Source organism: Crinia signifera, chromosome 3, assembly GCF_055691185.1.
Source record: "Crinia signifera chromosome 3, ASM5569118v1, whole genome shotgun sequence".
Taxonomy (NCBI): Eukaryota; Metazoa; Chordata; class Amphibia; order Anura; family Myobatrachidae; genus Crinia; species Crinia signifera.
In genome coordinates this window covers 317,606,612-317,616,819 of record NC_139219.1, presented here as the reverse complement: position 1 = coordinate 317,616,819, position 10,208 = coordinate 317,606,612, and the positions used below count along the sequence as shown (strand labels likewise).

The window sequence follows — 10,208 nt, the reverse complement described above, 5'->3', positions numbered from 1 at the left end:
GATTTTTCCGACCCGATGGATACAATCAAAATCGGTGGCGCCGTGCTAGGAAACAAGTACCAAAGCATTTTAGTGCATTCGATTTTGCATTTGATCATGCAATTTATCGAATGCACCGTTTGATAAAAAAGGGTGGGTGGAAGAGGAGGGGCTAGGAAGTGACCAGAACTCTTCAAGAATTGCACATAGCCGTTTTGAAAAATCGCATGCGCACAAAACAGCATTCGACTGCACATACAATTATGTACAGCACATAAGACCGCGAGACACGACAATCGAGCGGCGTGCCCGCGCATCGCGTCGAATGGTACACATTTTGTGCATACAATCATTAGATTTCTCGGCCAGATGAGGTTGAAATAGAAGGATTGTATACAATATCTCACAAGTGTATGGGCAGCATAAGGGCCAATGTCCCACACAGTACAGCCACAGATTGTTATACAGTGCTATTTTTCCATGGCATGCTTTCTCCAGAGCTTCTGTGTGTTTACTGAAGGGCGGAGTCCACTGGAATTATGGTCTAAAAGTCTGTGTGTTGATTTCTCTAGCGTTTAAAAGTACACCCACAGCTCGCACAGGAAGGACGGGATAAGGAAACCGATTCAAGGCTTGTTGCAGTCTCTGCAGCACTCACAGTAAGAACACAATTTAATATGCATTTTATACACTGTTTTGGCTTAGCTTTTGTCTATGAACTATCAGTGTTATCTCCTTAAATACTCTGTAGTGTATTATACACTTATACACACACATGCACTCACTGTGTACAGTCTATATCGAGTCTGACTCTAGGAACTTCGTCCGGACTTATCTTTAGCTCAAAGTCTTATATACATATACGGTTGTCTTGAAATATTCTGTGATAACGCGCTGCTGTTATTTAAACTATGACCATGTTCTTTACTAAATAGACCCATAGTATATTATTGCATAGTTGCTTACCCTCCTGCATTCTGCAGAAGACTCCCTGAAATAGAAGCAATCTCCCTCTCTCCCTCATTAGTCTAGTAATCTCCCTCATTTCACCTAGCCCACATTGCACTGTTACATTTTTTGGGGGAAAAAAGAAAGAGACACAGATATAGTTACATTGAATCATCAGCACCATTTCCCAGCACTTTACCAAGTATAGTAATTCTTACTAACTGCTCTGGGGCTCATCTACATTTGTATATAAGTCATTTTAAATTACACACCCACGCTTCTAGGTGCCATGTTCACAATATATTTTCACAATCTCTCCGTATATGGAACTAGACACGCCCTTTAGAGCGGAGCTTGACACGCCCCCTCAATGGGCGCTTTGCAAAATTTTATTACGAAGTATAATCTCCCTGAAACTAGTTTTCAAAAGTAGGCAAGTATGTATTATTGTGAGCGTTATTGTTTTACAGCTGTGTATATTACCCAATAAATGATTTAGGCTTACATATTTAGTTTACTATTTAGCATGGACGGTGTAATGGTTAGCATTACTGCCTCACAGCACTGAGGTCATGGGTTTGATCCCCAAAATGGCCCTAACTGTGCGGAGTTTGTATATTCTCCCTGTACTTGCGTGGGTTTCCTCCGGGTACTCCGGTTCTTCCAGCAATGTAAAAATTTACTGGTTGGTTAATTGGCTCCCAACAAAATTAACCCTAGAATGTCTCTGTGTGCATGTAGATGTGGTAGGGAATATAGATTGTAAGCTCCACTGGGACAGGGACAGAGGTGAATATGCAAATATTATACAGAGCTGTGGAATATGTGTGTGCTATATACATAACTGATAATGAAAAAATAATGTATGCACTTCAAGATGTATCAACTGATAACAAGAAGCAGCTGTGCCAGGCGCATACCTGCCTGCGTGTTTAGTCTCCGCTATCGGAGATCTCTGCGCCACAGTGGCGTAACTAAGTTTTGGGTGCCCCCTCGCCGTTAGGGGCCCCCCGCCCACCGCAGCCGCCCACGCCACGCCAAGCACCCCCAATCCCCCGCTGCCCCACCGCCCATGCAAACAACCCCCCCCCCCCAATCCCCTGCAGCCTTACCTATCGCGCTGGTCCCGGCGGCTCCGTTCTTCTTCTGCTGAGGACCACCACAAAATCGCCGCCCCCATACAGCAGACAGTTTCAGAGAACTGTGTGCTATATGGGGGCGGCCATTTTGTGGTGGTCCTCAGCAGAAGAACGGAGCCGCCGGGACCAGCGAGATAGGTAAGTCTGCGGGGTATTGGGGGGGGGGGGTGTAACTATAGCACCGCAGCCCCCGGCGCCCCCACATGCACAGCGCCCCCCGCGGTGGCGGGGGCTGCGGTGCTATAGTTACGCCGCTGCTGCGCCATAATTAGTATCATGCTGAACAGTATCTTGTGACCACCTTTATGATGCATGACATCAGTAACTATGGTTAACTAGATGCAATAAACATACTGTAAGTACACATAACCTTAAGAGGCACTCAATGCCCAGACCCCATGTATAGCTGGGATTGATCACACAGGGGGAGTATGGGGACTGAGAGCTGCAGCTTCTCCGGATTACACACACACACACCCAGGAATGGCATAGGGTTATTCACAGAAGCACAGCTAATACTTCCTGGATGTTACTGGAGTGCACTCTCATTTCATACATTATGATCTAGTATTCTAGTATTACCACATCAGAAACCCATGGACCAATGTATCCCTATACTGCACCCCAACATAGAGGGGGAAATTTACTAAAGGAAATTTGTAAAAAAAATAGGTGTATTTGTATCCAGAAATACACTTATTTTTGACATTTACTATCCCGAAAATACGGCAATTCGTATTCGTCTTGATGTGCTATCAATACGAATTGCCGTATTTTCGGGATAGTAAATGTCAAAGATAAGTATATTTCTGGATACAAATACACCTATTTTTTACAAATTTCCTTTAGTAAATTTCCCCCAGACAGTGCACTCTTCCCCAACCTGCACCCCAACATGGACAGTGCACTCCCAACATGTACAGTGCACCCACACATGTACAGTTCATCCCCATCCTGCAGCCCAACATCTACTTTGTACAGTGCACCCCCTCTGCACACCCAACATGTACAGTACACCCCCTCTGCACCCCCAACAAGTACAGTGCACCCCCTCTGCACCCCCAACATGTACAGTGCATCCCCTCTGCACCCCCAACATGTACAGTGCACCCCCTCTGCACCCCCGACATGTACAGTGCACCCCCTCTGCACCCCCCCAACATGTACAGTGAACCCCCTCTGCACCCCCAACATCTACAGTGCACCCCCTCTGCACCCCCAACATGTACAGTGCACCCCCTCTGCACCCCCGACATGTACAGTGCACCCCCTTTGCACCCCCCAACATGTACAGTGCACCCCCTCTGCACCCCCAACATGTAGTGCATCCCCTCTGCACCCCCCAACATGTACAGTGCACCCCCTCTGCAACCCCAACATGTACAGTGCATCCCCTCTACACCCCCAACATGTACAGTGCATCCCCTCTGCACCCCAACATGTACAGTGCACCCCCTCTGCACCCCCAACATGTACAGTGCACCCCCAACATGTACAGTGCAACCCCTCTGCACCCCCAACATGTACAGTGCATCCCCTCTGCACCCCAACATGTACAGTGCACCCCCTCTGCACCCCCAACATGTACAGTGCACCCCCAACATGTACAGTGCACCCCCTCTGCACCCCAACATGTACAGTGCACCCCCTCTGCACCCCCAACATGTACAGTGCACCCCCAACATGTACAGTGCACCCCCTCTGCACCCCCAACATGTACAGTGCACCCCCTCTGCACCCCTAGCATATACAGTGCATCCCTCACACAAGACAACATATGCTCCATCTGAATTTTGTGGCAGAAGCAACATCGGCATTGCGTGTGGTTTGTGTCAGACTTAGGAATCAGGCCCATTGTTACCGACTGTAGGAGAACAGAACAAACATACAGATGGGGCCGCTCTCGTTGTTTCCGCCAGACCGCCATCTGCAGGTTTCTGGCGGATAGCTATCCCGCGGATGGGCACAGGACATGGACGCACATGGCGCGAGAATGGGGCACGTGAGCCTCTCAGTGCTCCGCTGAGACGACATTGGCCCCATCTGTATCGGCAGGGCTGGTTCGAGGACTACTAGCACCCTGAGCAAGATTTTTTAAAGCGCCCATGCTCCATTATACTTATGCCACACATTGTTATGCCAATTATTCATATGCACACACTGTGATGCCCATTATATATATGCCACACACCGTGATGCCCATTATATATATGCCACACACTGTGATGCTCATTACACCTGCCAGACACCGTGATGCCCATTATATATATGCCACACACTGTGATGCTCATTACACCTGCCAGAAACCATGATGCCCATCATACATATGCCACACACCGTGATGCCCATTATACTTATGCCACACATTGTAATGCCAATTATACATATGCCACACACTGTGATGCCCATTATATATATGCCACACACTGTGATGCTCATTACACCTGCCACACACCATGATGCCCATTAAACATATGCCATACACCGTGATGCCCATTATACTTATGCCACACATTTTGATGCCAATTATACATATGCCACACACTGTAATGCCCATAACACATATGACACGCACCATGATGTCCATTATACATATGCCACACAATGTGATGCCCATTATAAATATGCCACACACTGATGCCCATTACACGTATGCCACACACCGTGATACCCATTATACTTATTCCACACATTGTGATGCCAATTATACATATGCCACACACTGTGATGCCCATTATACATATGCCACACACTGATGTCCATTACACATATGCCACACACCGTGATGCTCCATTACACATACTGTAAGTGCCGCTTACCTGCATGCTCATTATTAGGGGGTTCTTTATCAATGCCCAGGGCTTCATGCTCAATGTACCCTAGGCGACTTTTTAACACATTTAAGTCTCTTCTGTACCCTCCCCCTCCTCCCCCACCGGCTACCATCAGTGCACAAGAACTTGCCTCCTACTTTAAGGACAAGATTGATAACATCCGAGATGAAATGGTATGCTCCACAATCTCTAATGGTGCCCATACACGCTACGGTTTTTTGGTCCTATTTGATTTGATTTGATTTTGACTACAAAAAGGATGTGCCTGCACATCCTTTTTGTACTTTACTATATCGGGCTCCCGGGGACGCCCATCGCGTCGGATCTGAACGCGGCAGACACTTAACACGCCGCGATTATCGTATATGCGATGCGTTTTGTACTTAAAAAGTACAAAACGCATACGATAATCGTAGCGTGTATGGGCACCATAACCCTCTTTCTGCCACACCTGAACCCTCTGGCACTTTCTCTTCATTTGAGCCCACAAATGAAAAGGAAGTATCCGCACTCTTCTTATCCTCCTACTCTACTACCTCTCCTCTTGATCCTATACCTGCACAAGTCATTAAAAATCTATCTCCTGTGCTTATTCCAACCTTAACTAAAATCTGCAATCTCTCTCTTGCTACTGGTACTTTTCCGTCTCTGCTCAAACATGCAGCGATTACTCCCATTCTGAAAAAACACAATTCTGACCCTAACTCTCTCTCTAACTATCGTCCTATCTCTCAGCTCCCATGCCTCTCCAAGCTACTCGAGAGACTTGTCTACTCTCGCCTAACAAACTTTCTTAACTCCAACACCCTATTAGACCCGCTTCAGTCAGGCTTTCGCTCTCAACACTCCACTGAGACAGCACTGACTAAAGTGGTGAATGATCTGGTAACAGCTAAGTCTAAAGGCCATTACTCACTGCTTATTCTTCTAGATCTTTCTGCTGCGTTTGACACTGTGGATCACACTCTCCTTTTACAAACACTACACTCCCTAGGTCTTAATGATACAGCCCTTTCCTGGTTCACATCTTACCTATCTGATCGCTCTTTCACTGTTCGCTTCTCTGACTCTACTTCCTCTTCACTTCCTCTGTCTGTCGGAGTTCCGCAAGGCTCAGTCTTAGGTCCTCTGCTTTTCTCAATCTATACCTCCTCGCTTGGCAAACTAATCAGCTCCTTCGGATTTCAGTATCACTTATATGCGGATGATACTCAAATCTATTTATCAACCCCAGAGTTGTCACCAGTGGTTTTGGGCCGAGTCTCTGAATGTCTCTCTGCCATCTCACTTTGGATGTCTTCTCGCCAACTCAAACTCAATATTTCCAAAACGGAATTACTTATATTCCCGCCAACTAAGAACAGTTACCATCCTGATATCTCCATCACTGTTGACAACTCGACAATCTACCCTACCCCACAAGCTCGTTGCTTAGGGGTCACCCTCGACTCTGACCTGTCCTTTGTTCCCCACATTCAATCTGTCTCCAAATCATGTTACATGCATCTAAAAAACATATCCAAAATACGACCGTATCTCACACAAGACACTACTAAATCTCTTATCCATGCACTCATTATATCCCGCATTGATTAATGCAATAGTCTCCTAACTGGACTTCCCAAGAACAGACTCTCACCACTGCAATCTATTTTAAATGCTGCTGCTAGGCTGATCTTCCTTGCAAGACGCTCATCGTCTGCTGATCCGCTCTGCCAGTCCCTCCATTGGTTGCCTGTATATTACCGTATTCAATATAAAACACTTCTACTTGCATATAAAGCTATTAACCATATTGCACCAGCTTATATCTCTGCACTTATCACAAAATATCTCCCATCTCTACCATCTCCGCTCTGCACAAGATTTGCGTCTCTCATCTGAGCGGATCACTAGCTCCCATTCACTATTACAGGACTTTCATCGGGCTGCTCCCATCCTATGGAATGCCCTTCCATGCACAATTAGACTCTCCGCTAGCCTCCAAACTTTCAAGCGTTCCCTGAAAACTCAGCTCTTCAGGCAAGCCTATCATATTTAAGTTCTACACGCATAACCCTCCGAGGCACTTATGTATGATATAGCTTCCCTTCTGGACTTGTAACTTGGTGGGACTGCTATGCTATTACTGATGCCTGTCCTTGTGTTTCCCTCCTATATACCTAATAGATTGTAAGCTTGCAGCAGGGCCCTCTAACCACCAAGTCTGTCTGTTACCCAGTTTGTTTTATCACTGTCTACTATTGTAAAGCGCAACGGAATCTGCTGCGCTATATAAGAAACTGCAAATAAATAAATAAATAAATAAATAAATAAATAAATAAATTGCCAAGGAGGTTTCATGCTTATTGCCAAGGAGGTTTTATGTTCGTTGCCAAGGGGGTTGCATGCATGCTCGTTGCCAGGGGGTTTACATGCTCGTTTCCATATGGGAGCCGGTGCCGGCGGGTATACAGCGGGCACATTGAAAAAAATGCCCGGCAGAATTGAAGCAGTCTGACAGCTGCTCTGGATTGGCTGCTGAACCACGAGCTCCTATTGGCTATCAACCCGGCATGAGATTTAAATAGCCTCCGGCTCAGCTATGAAGCTCTGAAGATAGCCGGGCAGCCTACCACTCTCTTCACAGATATTAGAGTGATTCAATTATGCCGGGCCAGCTCCGGGTATGTTGTTGAACAAAATGGGGCATTCTTTTAGGGTGGTACCCATCGGAATATTGCTTGCACTGTCTAGGGATTTATCATACCTGTGTTTTGTCTTCCCTCTATAGATCTTACGGAATCGTTATTTGCCATGGACCCCGCCACAATTGTTCTGTCCGCTGTGGTCATCCTATTTTTGGCCTATATTTATAACAGTCATAAACAAAATTACAAGAATTACCCTCCAGGACCGAACCCGTTGCCCCTCATTGGGAATATACACCAGTTTGACATGTCTAAGCCTATTAATACATTTTTAGAGGTAATGCATCACTTGCGTTGACACACCCCCATACAGTACATTGATTATCAATTTTTACCTACATACTCGTTGCTAAGGTTTTCATGCTCGTTGCCAGGGGTTACAGGCTCATTGTCTGGGGTTGCATGCTCATTTCCAGGGTTATATGCTCATTCCCAGGGGTTATAAACTCATTGCCAGGGGTTTCTTGCACAATGTCAGGGGTTTTAAGCTTGTTTCCATGGCTTACTTGCCCATTGCCAGGGGTTAAATACTTGTTTAATGCTCGTTGCCCCTTTACATGCTTATTTCCAGGGGTGACTAGCAGGCACTCTAGAAATCCCTGAATCTAGACGCTTACTGTTATCACTATGCAGGCTGCATTTCCCAGACAGAAGCTAGACTTCCAGTAGGACCTCTATCTGTATTCTCCTTCAAGGCCGTGGCCATTTTTAGAGGGTTATTGGCAGCCGTTTCCATGCGGACTGCCAGACTTCTTACCACAGTTACAATTGTTTTATTCCATACAGTAATATTCCAGTAAAATCCCATTCACAGTTTCCAGGAAATGGCACCTGAACAATTAAAGTTCCAGTTGTTGGCCTAATGCTTGGAATATCATTATTACCTGGCTTTAAAGATAACCTCTTCACTACAGTAACACCGTTTTGGAGGTCGACACAAACACGAGGTCAATGCAGAAATAGTCGACACATGAAATGGTTGATATAAGTTTTTTATGTTTTTTTTTTCAAGTTGAGCTCCTGGCCTGAGGCATTGAGAGCTTTTTCAGTCCGGGTGCCTTGCTCTGTTTCCACTGCGTTCAGCGCTCCTTAATGTTCCCAAGCATTGTCCAAGTGGATGGTACAGTCTGATAAACCTTCAAAAAATGAAATTGTGAAAAACTTATGTCAACCGTTTCAGGTGTGGACCATTCCCATGTTCACCAGTGACGGCTCCAAAAGAGGGGCTGTAGCACAGTTCAAAATTTAAAAAGGGGAGCCACGCCCACCGCCACCAACTGTCATTCCAAACTGACTCACTGGCAGTGGGTGTGGCTCTCCTATTTGAAGTTTGAACTGAGCTGCAGCTCCACCACTGGAACCGCCATTGATGTTGACCTTTTGTTTGTGTCGATCAATAGTGGTTTAACCTATTAATGTGTACATGGCAGAAGTCTGTCACCTCTCTCCGCTGCCTGGCTCCCTGCCATGGAGGAGGGGAGAGTGGGCCCTAGGGCAGGGTTGCCTACCCTCCCGGATTGGCCGGGAGGGTCCCGGAAATCGGGTCCCCCTCCCGGCCCCCCCGGAAAAGTAAGCATTCCTCCTGGATTCTGCCTAACCCTCACCCGCATTGTTGAATTACTGCGATTTGCGTGTATTCGCCGGGAGGGGCGGGGCTAAATATGCAGATAGCATCATTTAGTCCCGGCCCTCCGTGAGGCCCTGCAAATCAGGGGGATTTGCAGTGCTGGGGGCGGGGCTTGATGACATTTACATCAGGCCCCCGCCCCCCACACGTGATGCTGACAGACTCCTCTCCGGGCTTCTCCCGGAGAGGAGAATTTTAAAGTAGGCAAGTATGCCTTAGGGCCCCTCCAGCTGAACCGGCCCAGATTAAAAGTACCCTCTCCCCCTCTCGACGCCACTGTTTATGAGTACCAGTTGAAGGGAATGATTACTTTACTGGCATCATGTCATTTATTCCCGACTATATTGCTGATCATTCCGGTTATTGCTTATTGCATCTACAGCTGTCTAAGAAGTACGGGCCTGTATACAGCGTCCAGCTGGGCGTGGCGAAAATGGTCATCCTAAGTGGTTATGATGTCATCAAAGATGCTCTGGTAAACCACGCGGATGAATTTTCTGACAGACCAGAAGCCCCAATCATTTCTAAAATAATAAAGGACAACGGTAAATGTTTTTTCTTCCCTTAAATAAAAATTATCTTACATACAGAATGTACATGATATGATATTATTCTATATACACATAAACACCCTAAAAGATTAAAGTCTCAGATATGAGACAAAATATTATATTTAATATAAAAAAACACAGAAAAGAAAAATATAATCACAATACATTCACAAAACTTAAATAAAAACAATACAGTATACTGTACATATACTACAATAGCAGATAATGGGGCAGATGTATTAAGCCTTAACAAGAGATAAATACAAGGGTGATAAGGAGATATAAACGTCCAGCCAATCACATCCTAACTGCCATGTTACAGCCTGTGTTTGAAAAAAGTCAGTAAGGAGCTGATTGGCTGGATGTTTATCTCTCTTTATCACCCTCACATTTATCTCTTGTTAAGGCTTAATACATCTGCCCCAATGGGCCTAATTCAG

General features: G+C 45.9%; 1 protein-coding gene across 1 annotated transcript in view; it reads left to right on the top strand.

The window, feature by feature from the left end:
- Window positions 1-436: 436 nt before the first annotated feature.
- The window catches only part of LOC146064825 (cytochrome P450 2K4-like), a 28,782-nt gene continuing 19,010 nt past the window's right edge, over window positions 437-10,208 (top strand). Inside the window, exons 1-3 of the mRNA XM_083178727.1 lie at window positions 437-638; window positions 7,674-7,867; window positions 9,600-9,762. Of these exons, the coding sequence (XP_083034853.1) occupies window positions 7,697-7,867; window positions 9,600-9,762 (334 nt within the window). The 5' untranslated portion in view covers window positions 437-638; window positions 7,674-7,696. The remainder of the gene's footprint in view (window positions 639-7,673; window positions 7,868-9,599; window positions 9,763-10,208) is intronic.